This window comes from Stenella coeruleoalba (genome assembly GCF_951394435.1).
Source record: "Stenella coeruleoalba genome assembly, chromosome: 10".
In the NCBI taxonomy this organism is placed as follows: Eukaryota; Metazoa; Chordata; class Mammalia; order Artiodactyla; family Delphinidae; genus Stenella; species Stenella coeruleoalba.
Genome location: NC_137156.1, coordinates 26,970,191 through 26,990,782, shown reverse-complemented (window position 1 = coordinate 26,990,782; position 20,592 = coordinate 26,970,191). Strand labels below are relative to the sequence as shown.

The window sequence follows — 20,592 nt, the reverse complement described above, 5'->3', positions numbered from 1 at the left end:
TTCACAACTGAATTGAAGTTTTAAATAGCCAAGGGACTTCTCTGGCAGTCCAGTGGTTAAGACTCCATGCTCCCACTGCAGGGGGGCATGGGTTCAGTCCCTGACTGGGGAACTAAGATCCCTCATGCCGTGTCACATGGCCAAAAAGAATAAAGTTCAATAAAATGGCCAAATCCTTGAAAGAGGTCACAGGTTGGCTGGAATTCTCACTCAGGAGTCATGACCAACCTCTTTGAGAAGAGTTTCAAAAGGAGAAGAGATCCATCACACCTAAAGGAGTCAGTCACCTGAATCCACACCTTTAGAGTACGCTGTGTCTCCACAATTCTCTTTCTATATTTTTAAGCCCACATTAAAATATGAGAAATTTTGGCCACATTCTTGAAGGGATTAAAAAGACAAAACTAAACTAAGCAGGAAAAACTTTATCACACTACAGTCACCACTATAGGAAACAATGTCTCCAGAGCCCACTGGAGTTTCCCCTGCTATTATACCAGCCATCTGGTTGACATTTGGCACTGGATAATTGTTCCCACAGAACTGTTGGCTGCCCAGCCTCTGCTCCCTCATGTGCCCAAAGGGCAAATTCTCGAGTCTTTCTTTAGTATCATCCAGATACTAGTCTCACCTCTTAACCACGTTCCTGCGGCAAGTTTTGCCCCGCTCTCTACCAAGCTTCCTAGACTATCCGGCTCAATGTTCTCATGAATAGTCCTCCCCAAAACAGATTTCAAACTAAGCTGTAGAAAATACAAATTTTACCTATTGATCAAAATTTACTGTGTACCCATAAAGGGCCTGTGGTCCACGAGCATAACCAACACCAGCTGATAACAGCGGTCAAACTTTGTTGCTGTTGAATTAGTAGATATTTTAAACTTTCCCCTGGAAATCTCATTGCTTACTTACCTGTCTCCTAGCCTCACCTAGGCCAGTAGAGACACTTGTGATATGGACCCCCACTTTGCCGACAACATACCTGAAAGGTTGCCCTTTCTCTGACCAAAATCCAAACGGAGAGCTGGCATTAGGGACAATCTGCCATCTGTACCCAGGGGTGGCTTCTGTCAGGTCCAAGCCCTCAGCCGCGTCTCCAACTTCAAAGAGAAGCCCTCGATTGCCTGTAAGACATGTAAGCCTCATGAACATCAGAGGGCACTTCTCCCCCAAGCAGGGGAACTGCTTTACTACAGATTACAGAGTGAAGATGATCCAGGAACTATCTAGAAGGTGAGTTAACTGAGACACAGATGGAGTAGCCATGTGAGATGTTCTATAGATAATACAAATGTTCTAGAAAGTGGAAACTACTGCTTGTTGTAGGATTTAAGTTCTTGGAAAGAGAGACTTGACAAGGAGCGGTAAGGGGAAATATTCTCAGAAAAGACGAAGGAGCTCTTTTTAATGCGAGTGTCTGGATGTGAGAAAATGTAAAACAGCAAATGAAGGCTCCTGAAGCCAGGACTGGACTTCAGTCTCTTTTAATATTCAGTTCAGCTTGGGAATTCTATTCCCTAAAACCCTGAGTCCCAGAAATTTGGCAATCCTTAAATTTTTCACAGGTCACAGCCTCAATTTGTAGCCATGGAGCAAATCACATGACAGGCTGCTATTACATAACATTCTAAATGATGTCGTACTTATTCATTTGTGTTTTATATTAAACAAACCCTCAGAGCGAAGGCATATGTGCGATCAATATCGGCTACTAATTGGGGTGAGGGTAAGAGCTCTGGAATCACACATGCGTGAGTTCAGAGTCCAGCTCTGCCACTTAGTCGATGTGTAGCTTTGAGCAAATTGCTTCGTGCCTTCGTTTTCTCCTTCCTCAAAATGGGGCCAACAGTAAACAGAGATACTGCACTAAAGACTAAGGGAGCTGAGTTATATGTCAATTATACCACAGTAAAGCTGGGGAGAGAAATAAAGTCAGTTTGACAATTCTGAGGGGAAAAAGACTAAGGGAGTTTAATATATATACACAAAGAGCCTGAAATATAGTAAGTACTCAATAAAAGATAGCTAGAATAGTTATTATTATTTTAAACTACTATTGTTATTCCTTGTTAAATCCTAAGAAGGGAAAACAGATAAGGAATAAGCATAAAAATAAAAGCATATTTTAACATACTATTTGAGGTTTCTTAACCTCAGCAGTATTGATATTTGGGGCTGGATAACTCCGTTGTGAGGGCTGTCCGGTGCATTCAAGGATGTTTAGCAGCACTTCCACCCTCTACCCACTAGAGGGCAGTAGCACCACCATCCCAGGTGTAAGGACCAAACATTGCCAAGTGCCCCCGCAGGCCATTGAGAACCACTGCAGTACAGGATCCTTTGTCCTTCTGTTACGGAACGCAAGTCCGTGTGCCCAACACAGTGAGGCCAAACAATACCAAAACCTCGGAGTCTGGAGCAGAGGAAGGTTTATTGCAGGGCCATGCAAGGAGAGGGGTGGCTCATGCCTTAAAAAAAAACACCCAATCTCCCGAAAGCCTTCAGCAAAGCCCTTTATAGGAGAGGTGAGGGAGGGGCGCGGTTCTCTGTTGCACACTACTTGGTGTCAGATCCTTTGTTCTTGAAGTCAGGTCACGGTCAAGTAACGATGTTCCTGTACATCTCTACCAAACAAATGCTATTCTCTGTTCTGACAAGAAAGGGCAAGGTCCCAAGGCTCAACCTTCTCCCTCCGAGGTCCAAGCCCAGGCTAGGAGGAGGGGGTCCCTTGGCGGGCTGGTTACCCTGCCCGGAAGGGTTCGTCCAGCACCCAGTCTGGGTCCTCCCACCAGTGCCCCAGCCCGGCTGACGAGGCAGCTCTCAGCTGGTGGCACCCTCAGGGCCAGATCCCCAAACCCCACCCAGCCATCACCACTGAGGGAGCCAGACGCCCAGGACCCGGCCGGCCCTCAGGCTCCTAAGGCTTCCCGAACGGGGGCTGAGGTCCCTCAGACTGGGACCCCTGGAGACTGCCTCTGTCAGTAGGTCACAGAGGTGGGGAGAGGTTCGCCGCCGCCTCAAGGCCTGGGCCCGGCCAGCGCGCGGCCGAGGCGAGGGCTCTGGAGCCCTGCAGGACACAGCCCTAAGCCTGTCCCGGGGCCCCCCCAGCTCACCCACGGGCCCCAGAGAGAAGGCCGAGATCCACCTCTCACCGCACTCTGCCCCACGGACCGCCACGAGTTCCGCCGCTGGCGGGGCCAGACCTCTCACTGCCTCGCACGCACTCAAGGTCTCGCACTAAGGGTCTCGCGATAATGGTCTCCTGCTAACAGCTGCGCGCCCGCCCCGCCCCATCACACTTCCATGGAAGAAATTTCAAAAGCGCTTCAGAAAGGACGTTATCAACCATCAAGAAAACCTGTGTTCAGGAAATTCCTCTACCGCAATGCCAGTAGCTAGAGCAGGCGCCCTCTTTCCTGCCTCTGGAAACGCATTCTCTCCATCACTTGCTTCATACAGTAGTTTTGTTTCCTTGCATGGGAGCCTTCCCTGAGTAAAAACCGCAGATCGGGGACGTGGAGAATTCCCAGCTAAAGCTTTGCATGTGTTTTCACACCCGAATGGCCTTTCTTTAGAAAGTTTTCTCCCCTGATGAGATTCAGGAGACGAGCTCCCTGCCTGTGGATTAACGGTGAAGACAGCCCTTGCGGGGCACATAGGGCTCCCAACTGGTGGCCTGTGATTCAGGCTGCCCAGCACGCCAACTGCCCTTCGTCCCTAACTAAGCCCGAGCTCCTGTTCTAACGCTTTCCAGAAAAGTGCTCCCGCGGTGCACTTGCAATCTGCAGCCGTGGAGTAGAAGGTTTAAACAAACACAGAAGGACAGATGGAACCTGTCCCCTCGCCCCCTCCATTTCTGCCCACTTCGGGGGTAACCTGGTGGCCCCATCACAATACATCTCTACTTTTCAGAGTAGCAGACAGTGCCCACAGGGGAGAAGAAACAACATTTAAATATGCACCCCATTGCACCCCACCCTCCGCCTCGTCTAAAGCTGTCCTATGAACATAGAAGACATGGTCTGAAGCTCTGTCTTCTTAAATAGTAGGCAAGAGGGCAAGTGACCCAGAGGATGGAGAAGGCCGCTCAGGGGTTTCCACTGGTCACTATAGCAATGTCTTGATGGCAGTTAGGCTTCCTGGATCATGGTTTCCACTGAACCGCATTGGTCATTCAGCTGGCTGGGGCTAGGAGTGCAGGGCGTTGCCAAGCATCTAAGTAAAGCTAAGAGCCTCTCTGAAATGAAAGCTCTGACTCAGGACACAAGGCTCACTGAGCAGCCAGTCAGACAGCTGAGACCGACCACATATCATAGACCAGCCGTGGAGACTTCCTTACCTGCCTGAGGAGCAGAGAGTCTTGCACCTTTACCTGGAGATCTGGTGGTGCACTCAATCCTCCTGGGAGACACGTGTCTAATATCACACAGAATGCCTGAGGGGAACATTTAAATTAGATGCAGATGTCAATATCAGTGGAGATACAGATGTGGCGGGACAGAGGACCACACTGAGGTAGACAGGCAAAGGGCCAGAAGTGGAGAGTAGAGAGAAAGTTGTCACCTCAATGGAAGGAGGCAAGAAAGGGGGAGTGGCAGAGCAGTGGAACACGGGGCTGCTCAGAATAATCAGGAAGAAAGTGCCTTGCCATGTCGTTCACTGGAGATGAACTGAGCTGGGGAGAGGAATTGACAGGAGAGTGTGAGGACACTTTCCTGCATCCTTGGTGTCACCAACTAGAGGAGCATCCCACTAGGCAGAACAAAAGGTTCTAGACGTGTTCTCCACAAAAGGGTTCGCTATGGGGGCATTCCAGAAGAATCTGCATAGCAAAAGCCTGCCCACTCTTACTTATTCAGACAGAGCTAAGGGGAGGGAGAGGGGTCGCCTTTTAGAAGTAGACCTTTGTGAAGACGCAGCTGTGCTTTTCCTTCTCTTCCCTCCCAAGATGGGGACACCTGAGGGACTTGCCCCTGAGTTGTGAGTGTGTCTGCAGCAGGACACCCTATTTCTGTTACATGTTTGCCAAGCTGCACGACCAAAACACCCCCCAACCCCTGCAGCCTCAAACACAGGTCAAAGACCTCAGAACAGGATCCCATGATGAGTCGGAAGAGGCAAATATTGCTTCCCCCCATCCTTTCCAGGCCGTAAGAGATACATCATCTCCTATGGCATTTAAATCTATGAACTCTTTTCAGCCATTTCAACTTAGTTACCTGCAACGGTAACCTGGGCAGGATTGTCAAAGAAGTCCCCTGTAATTGTGATGTCTGTTCTTCCCCCAAGGCTCCCAGTTTCTGGAAACACAGATAGTATTTCTGCAAGAGGGGAAAAAAAAGTAAGCTTCCAAATATAAACCAGGATGTGAGCCAGATAATAATATAATCATAGAAGCGATCCATAATTTATTTCTTACTTTAACTTTCTAAGACCAGCAACAGTTGTAATTTTTTTCTAGTAATAGTCATTTAAAAGTGCATATAATAAGAAAAGGATTCACATATAACAATATGGATAATAATATATATTATACAGGATCAATATGTGAAAGGAATGGGAAATGCAGTCACTCATGCTATCAGCAAAAGTCCCTGCGTACCATGATGCTTTCTTAGGAACTCTGTCTCCTGACCTCAAGGACTCTGTTTACACATCACAGAACAGTCGGTTACACTTTATGGAGGAATCAACTCTGGATGCACCAGGCAAGGTCTCAATTTACCCATATGAGTCTGCAATTCGCTCTAAGCAAAAGAATGAGTTACACTGTCATATGCCACAAATCCCCAAGAATTTAACTTTTTCTGATCCTTCCCCCTCCTATGATCAAACTCTGAGAATTCTAAGTTTCGTCTCCGCAAGGGGAATGAGTAGTCGTGTTCTCTGATAAACTGAAGGTACAAAGAGGCTAATTATGCATGGTTACCGCTTCAAAATAAAACCAAGGGTCAAAAGTCAGCTTTGACAGAGGTAGGCTACCTAGAGAGTGAATGGCATTGGCCCCATGACTTAGGAAATTTCTTGCACTTTTGGCAAAGGCAGACTCTGCTGCCTCTGGAATCTGCACTAACCTCGCAGACATTTTTTAAGTGGTTTTGGGACTGTATTCAAGCTGAGAATCTAGCACTCACATTTAGTAGCCAGCTTTCTACTACTGGACTGAGTTCACGATTTCATGCAAGTTTCCAGTTTTCAGATTCTTTTGGTATGAAGGATTTACTCATCAGATAGGAATACGCAAACTTAGCATCTGTATCAGCAAGTCATAAATTGTTGAATGAATGCTCAGAGATGAGATGTTTAAAATAACTGCAAAGATGTGCTTTAGATTTTTCAGTGCCATCTCTTTTCTGTTACTTGTTTAGAACAAAAAACAGGGATGACTCCCCTTTCCTTTATTGTCTATATCCCTAGACTTTGTATAAAAATCTATGATCAAGCCTCTTTTAATATAGCAACTAAAGTGGACACTCACACAAGCAACCTATTCTCATACAAAACCAAAGGGCCATCCATGACTCCAGGGACGGCTTCAGGTGTTAATGGTCATAGAGAAATGGCCAGAAAGAAGGGACGGAGGGTCCAAGGTCCAGGGCCGAGGGAGGGGAGGGGTGAGAAATACATGATGAAGGGAAATGGTACCTGAATACGTCTGGTACAAGAAAAGGTCCTGCTTAGCACTGACCAGCCATGCATCCTTGTGAACCATTGACCTTCAAAAAGACAAAATTGTGTTTTGGATGAAAACTGCATCTGGGATTACATTTTTTTTGGGGGGGGGATTACATTTTTTAAATTGATTGCCTGAAAGGAAGATCACTAACTTTAGTGATCTTTAAAGCTGTTCTGATACCAGCTCCCTTTGATGACTAGAGAATATCAATGGGGCAAAGTTTGTTTTCTGATCTAGAAAATTATATGGGAATAATAATACTTACTTTACAGAGTGTGACTAGCATTAAATGGAAAAATGAACGTGAAAGGACCTGGTATGGAGCTGGCCTGTGGAAGATACTCAATAGATACTGTTTTAGTCCTTCCTAAAAGAGAGACAGCGACAGAGAGAGACAAAGAGCAAATCTCTCTACTTTGGGCTGTGTCACTATCTTCACAATGAAATTAATATCTGCTAGACAATGCCCTTTTCAGGAAAACACTGACAAAGTACATAGTGTCAGAACATGAGGCAAGCAGAAATCCAGAATCCTAATAGATCTCTCCAAAGCGCTATGAAATTTGGACACTTCCCATCTTGAAGAAGGCATTTCCTGGAATGATACAAAGCATTTTATGGAACTGTACTCTTTTAAATTTCCAGTATTATGAAATTATTTAAGAAGTAATTCCCCAAATTCTGTACCATTATCACACTGAAACATTTACATTGCTTCAGGACGAGTGTATAGGACACAATTATATTCACCCAGGTAAAAACAAAAAATCAAGTGGGTATGTGGGGTTTTAAAACACTACTCTATTTGGGTACGTTTAAAATGTTCCATTATAAAAGGTTAAAGAAGCTAAGCAAGACAAAAGAGTAGATAGTGTAAGATAAAGATAAATCTGCTTCCTCCCAGTTACTTACTTTCCTTTGTTAAATACTGAGAAACTAACATTCTGGGAGCCTGTAACAAAACGAAACAGACATTAATACAGGAATCTGCACGAACTGCCTGGACCAGGTCACTGCTACCATAAACCCAAGGACTCTGGCGATCACCAAGGTACCACCCACACCTTAATCTCTTTAACAGTGCCCAAAATAAACACGTTCCAGACTCACACCATCAGCGATGGTGACTTCTAACCACAAAAGGATAAATGTAGAAGCTCAGAGCAGGGAAGAGCAGGCTTGGAGTTACACCAAGCATGGCAAATCCTGCCCCACTGGTTACTAGGTTCAACTTTCCCACCTGTAAAGCAAAAACAATTCCACCAGCCTCCAGGCTTATACATGAGGATTACTTTAGTTTATATTTAAGTTGCTTCATATAGTGTCTCTCAGGGAGTTCTCAGCAAATGGCAGTTATCATTATCATCCTCAGGAGAACCAATTCTTTTTATTTTCATCTTTATTGGAGTATAATTGCTTTACAATGTTGTGTTAGCTTCTGCTGTATAACAAAGTGAATCAGCTATATGTATACATATATCCCCATATCCCCTCCCACTTGAGCTTCCCTCCCACCCTCCCTATCCCACCCCTCTAGGTCATCACAAAGCATTGAGCTGATCTCCCTGTGCTATGCAGCAGCTTCCCACTAGCTATTTATTTTACATTTGGTAGTGTATATATGTCCATGCTACTCTCTCACTTTGTCCCATCTTCCGCTTCACCCCTGTGTCCTCAAGTCCGTTCTCTACGTCTGTGTCTTTACTCCTGCCCTGCCACTAGGTTCACCAGTACCGTCTTTTTTAGATTACATATACATGCGTTAGCATACGGCATTTGTTTTTCTCTTTCTGACTTCATTCTGTATGACAGACTCTAGGTCCATCCACCTCACTACAAATAACTCAATTTCATTCATTTTTATGGCTGAGTAATATTCCGTTGTATATATGTGCCACATCTTCTTTATCCATTCGTCTGTTGATGGGCATTTAGGTTGCTTCCATGTCCTGGCTATTGTAAACAGAGCTGCAATGAACATTTTGGTACATGACTCCATTTGAATTATGGTTTTCTCAGGGTATATGCCCAGTAGTGGGATTGCTGGGTCATATGGTAGTTCTATTTTTAGTTTTTTAAGGAACCTCCGTACTGTTCTCCATAGTGGCTGTATCAATTTATATTCCCACCAACAGTGCAGGAGGGTTCCCTTTTAGGAGAACCAATTCTTGAAATCGTTTTTTTCCAACACAGAGAAAAACTTTAAAATTCTGTTACTTCTCACACAGACCAATGTAGTTGCCTTCCACACGGCACTGCAGAGTCCCAAGACCATGGTCTTCCTGAATAGGATAGCTAGGGAAAGAACCGAAAAAGGTAAGAGGTAAGAATCACCAGACAGTTCAGTTCAGAAGCTCTGGCTCTTTAGCCAGGAAAGAAAATAAATAAATAAAATAAAATAAAATGTAAAATAAAATAAAACAAAACAAAATAAAATAAAACACAACTGTAACTAGAGTTATCATCAATACCAGTCAAACACACAAAATTTTGTCTACTCCTAATCTCCATTGGGTCCTTTCTTTCCAAAATCTATTTTATACAAGGACAGCAAGATCCTTATCCCCCCAAAAAAGTCTATTAGCAAATGTGAACTGAAACAGGACAATTCTGAGCAAATGTTAAGAAACCACATTATAGAATTTGGCTCTACTAAACGCTAGTCCTGAAAGCTAAGCCACAGGGTATAGACGGTTAATCCACTCAGTCCGGAGGGAAGTGAAAATCCAGCAAAATGTTGGTTATCTGAACTACAAGCACACAGACACTCATTTTCTAAATGTTCCTTGTAATAAATAAATAACTGAATATTGAAAAGTTAGTTGTTTTCTCTCTGGCTAGTCGTTACAGTATAGTGGTTAAGAGGATGAACTTTGGAGGCTAGTTAGTGGGCCCAGGTTGAAACCCGAGCTCTGCCACTTGCTCCTTGTGAGACATTGGACAAGTTACTTAACCTCTCTGTGCCTTGGTTTCCTCATCCGTAAAGTGAGACTAATAACCGTATGTACTCACAAGGTTATTATCTGCCTTAAATGAGACACCGTTGGTGCAGTAAGCACTTAGTAAGTATCAGCTATTTGTTTTCAAGAAAGCTTTCAGAACCCACTTCAAGTTGCATTGTGAATCAATTACTGTGTCTTTTCTAGGGAGTCTAAAGATGAGGCAGTCAACAGTTATGGGTGATTTATATTAAAAATAGATGTGTGTGTGTGTGTGTGTGTGTGTGTGTGTGTGTGTGCGCGCTATGCCCATGTGGGAGAACCTAAAAGCATACATGCTGGCAAGAAAGGCACTCACCGGCATCCTGTCTGTCTGTTTACAAGAGAACAAGGAGTGACCCATTTGTCTCCCTGAGCTTCCAACATCAATGGGCTGGATACAAAATAGAAACAACAGACACAAGTCAAGAGTGAATGCTCTCAACAAACATTCTTGGAAAAACCCAGAGGAAACACTGTTATGGACATTCATCTCTGAACTTATGGGGCATTAATGCAGGTGACTGGGGACTGTCCCCCAAGGAGATGCTAAATCAGACCCTCAGCCCAAGAGCAGGGTGCATGGCATTGGTCTGTGGCCCACACTTTCACACCACAGAGGGAGCACTTCCCCTTTCCTGAAAAATCTTCATCATCTCCTTGGCTATACTGGGTTCACACAGAGCCACGGAGGAGTTTGTGTCTTTGTTCCCCCTTGCAAAGGCTGTATCCCAGACCAAGGCTGTGACGGGACCAAGTTCTGGGAGGGCTTCAGTCCTCCACAGGAAGAGTAATTTCCGTTCAAGACAAGTTGAGCATTACAGTAAGTCCCTTACATACGAATGAGTTCCTTTCCAAGGGCGCATCCGTAAGTCCAATTTGTTCTTAAATTCAACAAAGTTAGCCTAGGTACCCAACTAACACAATCAGCTGTATAGTACTGTACTATAATAGGTTTATAATACTTTTCACACAAATAATACATAAAAAACAAACACAAAAAATAAAGAAAATGTTTTTAATCTTACAATACAGTACCTTGAAAAGTACAGTAGTCTAGTACAACAGCTGGCATACAGGGGCTGGCGTCGAGTGAACAGGCAAGAAGAGTTATGGACTGGAGGAAGGAGAGGAGGTGGGAGATGGTAGAGCTGAAGGGTCATCAGCAATAGGAGATGGAGGGCAAGCTGCAATTTCACTCATGCCTGACGCTGATGGCACAGGGTCTGGTTCCTTGCTAGAACCAGATGCACGTTCACATCTTTGAAAGTTCACAACTTGCAGGTTCATATGTAGGGGATTTACTGTATTTTTTTTTTTTTTTTTGGCTTCACCATGTGGCTTACAGGATCTTAGTTCCCCATCCAGGGATCCAACCGGGGCCACAGCAGTGAAAGTGCTAAGTCCTAACAACTGGACCACCGGGGAATACCCTGGCCATTATTTTATGCCAGAAATGTATATCCTGAAAGTTGGCCAAATCACGTTCTTTTCAACCAGAATAGAATCAAAGGTTTGGAGCAGAACATGACGATCCCCCCATTCTGTCCAAGGGGTGGAGGAAATATTAGACACAGAATGTAGCATCTCTCAACAGAGCATCTAATGAAGTTGTGGTCCTTCTACCCTATAAATCCTCATTATAATTGCTTCATACGTTGAGTAACCACAATTCCTTCCCACAAACACCTCAGCTTCAACACTTTCCATCCTGTCCCCCCCTTTCCCTGGCAAGGATGATTTACTAGTACCACTTTGCACTGTAAAAGTCTCCAATGAAAAAAGTCATGCTGGCATCCTAATCATTCCCAGAAAACATTAAAAACTCAATGGCTTTCACAAATAACATATGATGTCACTCATATGTGGAATCTAAAATATGACACAAGTGAACTTATCTACGAAACAGAAACAGACTCACAGACATAAAGAACAGACTTGTGGTTGCCAAAGGGGAGGAGAGGTAGGAGAGGGAAGGATTGGGAGTTTGGGATTAGCAGAATCCCTTTGCTGAACAGCGGAAATTAACACAATATTGTAAATCAACTATACTTCAATAAAATAAATCTTAAAAATAACTCAGTGGCTTTCAGTACCTCTTCCACATTTTCCTCTGATCACACCAACAGAAATTCTATATACACAAATGTATAACAAACAAGGATGTTATAGTGGTCTTTTGAGTTCACACATTGTTATAAAGAATTTATTTCAGCCTGAGAAACAAGAGGGAGAAGGTGAAGAATCAAGAAAGAAAATTCACAGATGCAATTACAGTACAACTCACACTGCGCCCAGAGTGACTAGTTTTCAGTAAATAAATGGACCAACTTAATCGACCAGTCGCAATTACATTAACCAAGTTTGTTGAAGCCCAGCTCACGAGGGACTGTAAACTGCAAAGAGGAAAAGAGGAATTCCATGCCAGCTGCTTACAATTTATCGTTATCGGGGAAGCTGGTCTCAGGACTCAATCCAGCATATCTGTAACTAGTTGAACACAGAAACAAGCACACGCTTACCTATGAATGTACTCGGCATCAAAATCAAAGGTTTCCGACCTTCCGGTGATAATCCAGCCATACACATGTATAAGGTTTCCTGTTTGAAAAAGATTTTTTTCAATTAATCTACTTAGCTCACACTCTAAATATATAACGTAAACTGTATTTCTCTTTTGTTACCTCTACTCAAAATGGCCAAGCCAGTCATGACTCAGAATATTAATACATTTTTATAAACTGTACCACAGGAAAGGATCACCAAGTATAATCCATTCATCGATATTAAATATCAAAGAGGCAAAAATAATGAGTCATTGCCACTGTGGACTTATTCACGTATGTATGGAGCACAGAAGGAATATCAGGGCTTCTTCACAGTCCCAGGAAGGGAGGCAGGGAGGGGCCCATTTAAACACACTGCCTTGTTCCACTCTCTTGCCTGTGTGCAGAACATCCACCCACATGGGATTTAAAAATAGTATTCTTTGGGGGTGCTCCATGCTTCATGAGACTTTCCTCTGGACACAGACGATAAGAGGAAGCTCGTATCACACAATCTGGAGAGATATTCAAAGATACTAAACTTCCTTCTGTATCTCAGAGTACAAAAGATGAATGTCATGGATGAATCAAACGGACAGGAAGTCAGAAAGAAGGGCACGAGAGAGCAGCAGAGTTATGGCTTAAAGGATGGGCTACTGCACGTGCAATTAATTCAACAAATATGCTCGTGTTCAAAGATCAGGCAAAATGGGGATCCAAAGACGGTTGGTGTCTGCCATGTCCACTGATAAATGGATGACTTCCACTGCTGGGTCTCCTCTATGCAATGTGTAGGGATTCCCATTGGGTAGCAAGTTTTTCCTTGATACTCACCTCTTTTGAGTTCATAAAAATGGGGGTGCAGGCATCAACAACGCCCTTTCGTCAAGGGGAACTCTCAGCATTACCCCCACCTTCTCTGCTCAGAGGATCTGGGAAAGAAATCTAGAGTAGCCCCTTCTCAGAAAGAGTTTGGGGCCCATACCTGATGCTACATGAGTTGCTTTCCTCCAGAGTTGAAAAACACCTAAATTCAGTTCCACGGAAATGCACAAAGCAAGGTTTTAAGCAAACACACCAGAGCAAGTTAAAGTTCACCACTCAACCCCACAACGTGGAAGTGTGTGCCTTCCAGATAATGACGGAATTTAACCATCAAGGCTGTACTCTTCCAGCATCACAACACTGAGAGGTAAGAGAGGTGTTGGTTAATGAGGCAAAACCTCACAAATAGAAGAGAAGAGGGCATCTTTGGGGCTCATGAGGTCCCTGAATTCAGAGGACTTTGGGTCTCTTCACGGCTACACTTCAGGCCACGAAAGAACATGAGCAAGAAGTAATGCTTCCCTACATACTGTGCATGTGTTTTATTAATAGGAAGTGACTTTGATCTGCAGTCATTGGATGACTGGCCCTAAGACAGTGGAAACCTTCCAGGAAGTATGGTGGACCCTTGACCAGAGAGCCGGTAGAAAGAGAGGAAATTCAGTGACTTAGACAAAGGTTGTGGAACTGGCAGAAGCCCAGAGTCTGAAGGTCTCGGCTACTGTTGCCAGCCAGCAAAGTAATTCTTCATTTTACTAGGGCTAACCGATGGACTTCCTGGCTTTAGCAGGCATGATTTCTACAACTGATGGGCACAATTTTACAAACGAATAACGGGTTATAGAAACTAGGAATTCCTGGGAGTTTTTGTTTTGTTTCTCAACAAAGAAGCCCAACAAACAGCAGCTGACAAATGGCTAAGCCAGACCGTGTGCTGGGCGGGGAGGGGGGACCCCGCGTCACAGTGGAGGCCTGTTAACCGCATATGGGAATTCAGCGGCTCACAAAACAGCTCTCCTGTCTCTGCCACCTCCCCCATTTCCCTGCCTGCTACTCTGGGCAGGCTTCCCAAAGGAGGTGAGACTAATCGTCTGGCAAGAGATTTCAAAGATGCAGCCGTTTGGATCCTGCCCGAGGGCTCACTCCAACCAGCGCAGCCACCAATCGTTCTCCCCGAAGGTGGAGGAGACAGTGTGCAGAACTCAAACTGGGCGGGAGAAAGGGGCTTGACAGATCTGGGCGCCAGCTGATGCCCCACGTCACACCTCTCACGGCGGGCTTTCCTCCTCAACCCTCACCCTCACAAGGTTTCTGCCATCCGAACGGGAGTTTTCTAACAACACCAGAGCAGTGGGGGGGACAAAATGACGGCGTGTGACTTTCACAGACCACAGCTCTTTTTAATAAAACATGATCACGTCTTGATTATTCAGATGAATGGAAAGGAACAGATCTGTGAATAACAGGCCTTAATAAGACAAGGCCGAATTCATATTCTTCAGGATGTAATTTAAATACACACATACATCATCTGTGTCTATACACACACACACACCAAAAGTACAGACACTTTTCAGTGACTCAGAGATTCATTTTGACATTCTTGAACCGTTCGAAACAACTAGATCAGTTTATGCATTGAGATGCAACCACATGGAAAAATTGAGCAACTTGTATTCCCATACTTATACCATCTGGAAACCCTGAACAAATAAAACCTGAAAGTGATGTAGGAATTTGTCAAGAATCAGACAGCAAATTAAATGTGATCCCAGCTCTGTCTACTACTTAGTTTTAAGGCGGGCTTGGCAGGTCCTGAACCTGTTTCTTAGTTGCAATTCCTTCTTTTACAACCACCCTCCCAGCGTTCTCTCTCTTCTTTTCTAGCCTCCTAGTCTCTGCATGTAAGTGTGCTCTCTAACTCATAAACCCCCAGGATCAGGACCAGGGTTAATGGCCTTCCAAGTGGTACCCAACTTGGCTCAACACAAAATAAAATGTAAGGTATATGGGCCCACTCTGGATTCTGACTGTCTGTGTTCAAATCTCAGCTGTACCACTCATTACGACTTTAGGCAAATAACTTAACCTTTTGGTACCTCATTTCCTCACCTCCAAAATGGAAATAATAATAGTTCCTATATCATCGGGTGTTGTGAAGATCTAATGAGATAATATAATAATAAAGCTTAGAACAGAACCTGACTCCCAGAAAGGGTCAATAAAGGTTTTTTATTATGTGGATGATTATAAAGTTAGGAGTGATGATGGTGTCTATATTCTCCAGCAACATCTGGTTTGATTTTGCTGGCCTCTTTTTTTTTCATGTTAAGATTCCTTTGGTTATCAGTGAAGTAATAGAGCAAAAGTGCCCAGAGGTGAAACCAAACCAGGTGAAAAATAAACCAGAGGTTGACACTTATTTTCAAAACAGCATCAGAGAAGCGGTTAAAATTTCCTATCTATAGAAACCATCCACCTGGGTAGAAGAGTTTGCAATAAGCTTCAGCAAAGGGATTTCTATTTATTGCTATCTAAATAGGAGATTTCTTACCTGGCACTCCACTTGGTGGATTAACTTGGTAAACGATGGGTGTCTGTGCCCTGGAAAACTGTTTAGAAAATGTTATCACAGTGAGCATTTCATTAGAACATCACAGTCACATACACAGGAAGCCTAAGTCATTCCGCACAGAGCGTTCATCTAAGGCAGCAAGTGTCTGCATCTCCTCAAATCACCTTACATCTATCTCCTTTCATCTTCAAGATATTTCTGTGAAGCAGAGATAACAGACATTGTTATAGTTCTTCCATAGATGAGGTCAAGGGAATTTGATCAAGGTCATATGTCTTCCCTGCACCATATCCCTCACACCTGGGCAAGTCTGTTTCTACTTGCTCACCTGCCATACCAGGAACATGTTTTACCAAAGGAAAGGTAGGCAGGCCATGCTTTAAAATACCAACCTTTTAATTCCATTATTGCAACTTGATATCTTGGGGTCTTGAAGTTTTTTTTTTTTAATTTTTCTAGACAATAGTTTGCTTATTTAGATAAAAAGGATTGCAAATTAAATTATCAGCCAGCACCTTGGTAGGGATTAGCAAGCTACAAAAAATTGGAAGTTGGAGAGATACACAAGGGAAGTTTGTTTGGGAAAATGGAAGGTGCCTGTTGGGAGGAAAATGATTCAAAGGATGCAAGGAATGAGAGGCAACATGACTCTCCAAGGAGAAAACCAGCATTGACTGGAGAGGCAGGAGCCTGGAGAAGCCTGGTCCTGGCACTCAAGTCATCCTATGATGCCCTCACCCCCTGAAGCACATCAACTGCTAACTATAAGCTCCAGAAAGGTAGGGGCAACGCCTGGCTGAGTCATTGGTTGTATCCCTGGGCACAGCCTGGTATGTAAAAGACATTCACATTTTTGTGAATGAATGGAGTGGCCCCATCTGAGATGACTGATACACTGCCTGGAAGCAGAGGAGAGAAGGAGACAATTCCGGGAACTCCATCTCACCTATAGGCCTCTGGGTTAGTTCCAGATTAGAGCATCTCACAGTCAGGGCCGGCATGAAAAAAGAGAATCGTAAGGATGGACTGACCTGGCCAAGGTTTGAGCCATGGCCTAATGACTCACCCAGGAAGAGACCTGGTCTCCCCTTCCTGCTACCTTCACCCCCATCCTACTCTAGACACCTAGACCACCTTCACTCCCCTAACCTACTGTACCTCCCGTTTGCAAAACAAAGACAGCAAATTGTTTTGCTTGGTCTGCTTCCAGCACCCCAGGAGTCCACCTTCCCAGGGAGAAAAGCAATAAAGAATAACTCTGGTGTTAATCAACAACCTTCATCAGACATGGACAATCAACAGACATTTTCACAAAGCTGATGCTGGCTGGGCAAGTGCAGGTTTTAAGTATCGATTCACATGGCTGTACAGTCTGTCATCAAGGCTTGTTTCCTCCCTTCCTAACAGAAAGGGTTAGAAAAGAGTTCACAGAAAATATGTACAGTTAGGAGGTCAAAATAAGAATGCTGTGACCTCACAGTTTGGCAGCTGGCTCTGATCTCACTGAAGGATAAAGATTAATGCAACTCCACACACACCTGCCAAACGTACACTACACCCCTCCCAGCCTCCTCCTGCACCCAGACCTTCAACTCCCACTGGGACGCCCTTCATACCATTGTCATTCCCACTGGAACTTTATCATAGGAGCTTCATGATACAGAGCAGTGGTTACTGCCCACCTTCCAGATGTTAGAAACTGAGGCAGACAGAACAACTGAATCCAAACCACATAAGGAAACACACCTCTCGATTTCCAATTTAAAATACAAGGTCTAAAATACCATATGCTAACACATGTACATTTGGAATCTAAAAAAAAATGGATTTGAAGAACCTAGGGGCAGGACAGGAATAAAGACGCAGACATAGAGAATGGACTTGAGGACACGGGGAGGGGGAAGGGTAAGCTGGGACGAAGTGAGAGAGTGGCATGGACATTTATACACTACCAAATGTAAAACAGATAGCTAGTGGGAAGCAGCTGCATAGCACAGGGAGATCAGCTCGGTGCTTCGTGACCACCTAGAGGGGTGGGATAGGGAGGGTGGGAGGGAGATGCAAGAGGGAGGAGATATGGGGATATATGTATATGTATAGCTGATTCACTCTGTTATACAGGAGAAACTAACACACCATTGTAAAGTAATTATACTCCAATAAAGATGTTAAAGAAAAAAAAATTCCAGGTCTATCCTTCAGGCTGAGAGCCTTCCACCAGAAGTGCAGGGGAAATAAGGCGACTCCTGCATCACTCCCTCCCAGGTCCTCAGAGAGTGGCAGGGCAGGCTCAGAGGGAAACCTCAAAAAAGGCTTCACTTGTGAATCTCTCTGAGCTGACACAATATAAAATGGCACTTTTCTAAGAGAAACAGGTCTCTGGTCACCCACGAAGCTAGAGACATGACAAAGTGAAAAATTAACGAGCTTCCAAATCCAGCTTCCTGCATGCTGATCCCTGAGCCCGAATGGGGTCGGCAGCAGCAAGGTGGGGGGAGCAGAAAAGCAGAGGATGAGAATGATAAAGCCGCAGCTACCAGCTGCTTGATAAACCTTCTGTGAGTTGTTCAAACTTGTCAGTGCCTGCAGCAGGCTCTTTGGAGTGGACTGGAGAGGTGGAATTAATTTTTAATACATATGGTTCCCCCAGCCCCAGTCCCCAAACAAAGAGAGACACTGGGTTTCCTTCAGCTCAGAATGCCTCTCATTAACTGCATCCCCTGGTGATTTTTCATCAATTCACCAAGCTAGTGGAACCACCGGAGGACTTGCTTTCTTTTATGTGCAATTTTAGGAAGTGTTTCTCTTCTTTCCCCTCTCTCTCCTTACCGGTCTTTTAATAAGTAGGAAAACTATTATCTGGGGTGAAAGGACATCAAAACCAAAAACAGCACAGTGATTAAGGACCATGCTCAGCCATCTCTCTTCTGTTTTATTCACTGATACAATGTAGGGGTGCTGGTGTGGGTCTTAACAAAAAAGAATTTTTTTTTTCCTTCTGCCGCATACGTGCAAAAGCAAAATTCTGGAAAACAAGATTCTCTTGGAGTAAGAAACAAGTTGTTAAATGTGAATTGATGGCAAATTCCAAATTCTAAAGATGAATTGCCTATGTAAAATGTGGATCGTATGAGAGATGAATTTAGAAGATGAAGTCTTGTTGTAAAGGAGCATTGATTAATAACTAAATTGTGTTATTAGGAACTGCTCTTAAACAGAGGCTCCCTGGGGCAAGTACAACCCTGCCAAACTGCTGCATTTTATGGAAAGTCTAGAACCTATGCTTTCAGAGAGATTTTAGTGTAAAACCAATCTGAAATGGACAATAGACTCAACAAGATAAAACAAAGCCCCAACATAAAATTAATGCATCTAGAAGCTCTAAAATAATCAGGCATCGACTCATAAACTCTCTCTGCTTGCTTTTTGCTCTCTCTGAGCTTGAAGGAGAATTCCAACAGCACATGCCCTTTCGGTCTAGGGTTGGAAGAAGCAGCAGAAATCAACCGTTAAGCAGAGAGGAAGGCGGAACTTGTGTCCCTGAGTCCCTTCACCATTCTTACACTCCAGATGATCTCAGCTGTATAATGAAACACTGATGCACAATGGTAATCTATATCCTCTATGGGCTTCAGTATAAGTGAGGATTTAGATGCAGGTTCCAATCCTGGTTCTGCAATTTACAAACTAGATGACATGGACAAATTATTTAATCTCCCTGAGCCCCAAGTTGCTCATCCGTAAAAGCAGGATAATAAAAAGCTACCCCATAGGGCTTCCCTGGTGGCGCAGTGGTTGAGAGTCCGCCTGCCGATGCAGGGGACATGGGTTCGTTCCCCGGTCCGGGAAGATCCCACATGCCGCGGAGCGGCTGGGCCCGTGAGCCATGGCCGCTGAGCCTGCGCGTCTGGAGCCTGTGCTCCGCAACGGGAAAGGCCACAACAGTGAGAGGCCCACGTAACGCAAAAAAAAAAAAAAAAAAAAAGCTACCCCATAAAATTGCTGTAAGCATTAAATGAATGTGCATAAAGCACTTAGTGAGAGCCTGACATACACGTGCTCAATACTTACCTTCTTAAGATAGTCTCAGAAACTCCGTAACTATCATCCACCTGTTCTCTCATCCTGGCAAAAAAGAAAGACTCCCCAGCTGATTTATAACTTTCTTGTCGATAGCGCAAGCACACTCTCAGACCAGGCAAACACACATTCCTCCGTGCTTGGTACCCACCTTGAAAGTGCAGCTGTCTCGTGGTCCTGAACTTGGGCTGCCTACGACCTGTCCCCCAGCCTGCACTTCCAGGTAATAGAGACCTTCATGTGCTTCGGACAGCAGAGATCTGAGGGCAGAACGTGGCAATCCTTGTGAATCAATCAAATTGCCAAAGCCGGCAGCCCCACTTGACCACTTCAAATTCCCCCCCTGCACCTGTGAAACAGAGTTAACCCAGGAGTCCTGTATTTCACCTTTCACCTCCTCTATCCACTCATCCAATAGACTTTAAACATCAGATCCTTCAGCAAAAGAAGTTATGAAGTTTTCATTGAAAGTACCAAAAAATTTTTTTAAATTTTGTCCTGTTTCTCAGCCTCATAGTTTCTCAGGACTTTACGAGTTGGAGGGGACACTGATAGATAATCTATACCAGTTTCCATTTAAAAAATAACAAGTTCCATATAGATTAAGAGACCTGGGTATGCAAACACCACAGTTTAAGGGCAAAGGAGGATCTGAATCCTAGGCTCTTCCTAATAAAAGGCACTGATTTTATATGTTGCCAAAAATTCTTGACTTAATAATTACCCCAGCAGCCCATAAACACCTCACATATCCATAAAGAGAGCCCTAGACCTTCTCTCCTCTTTTCAAGAGGATCACAGTGATTTCTTTGCCTCTTCGAGGCTGCCATTCAATCTGAATTCTGAGAGGGGGAATATGATGAATAAGGAGTTAGATTTTAGATGTGCCTCCCCTCCAAAACTTCTCCTTAA

The 20,592-nt window shown here is 44.2% G+C and overlaps 1 protein-coding gene across 16 annotated transcripts in view; it reads right to left on the bottom strand.

Moving 5' to 3' along the window:
- Positions 1-20,592, bottom strand: part of PKHD1 (PKHD1 ciliary IPT domain containing fibrocystin/polyductin) — a 534,197-nt gene that overhangs the window by 404,917 nt on the left and 108,688 nt on the right. For 14 of the 16 annotated variants that reach the window (XM_079935418.1, XM_079935415.1, XM_079935403.1 and 11 more), the window contains 10 exons: positions 19,832-19,940; positions 15,580-15,637; positions 12,177-12,255; positions 9,974-10,048; positions 8,907-8,971; positions 7,589-7,628; positions 6,646-6,716; positions 5,220-5,321; positions 4,340-4,435; positions 983-1,124 (listed from right to left, as the gene is read on the bottom strand). In XM_079935418.1, coding sequence (XP_079791544.1) covers positions 983-1,124; positions 4,340-4,435; positions 5,220-5,321; positions 6,646-6,716; positions 7,589-7,628; positions 8,907-8,971; positions 9,974-10,048; positions 12,177-12,255; positions 15,580-15,637; positions 19,832-19,940 — 837 coding nt within the window. Of the gene's footprint in view, positions 1-982; positions 1,125-4,339; positions 4,436-5,219; positions 5,322-6,645; positions 6,717-7,588; positions 7,629-7,786; positions 7,909-8,906; positions 8,972-9,973; positions 10,049-12,176; positions 12,256-13,034; positions 13,455-15,579; positions 15,638-19,831; positions 19,941-20,592 lie in introns of those variants that run through there. The other 2 variants (XM_079935406.1, XM_079935408.1) reach the window with 2 other exon arrangements.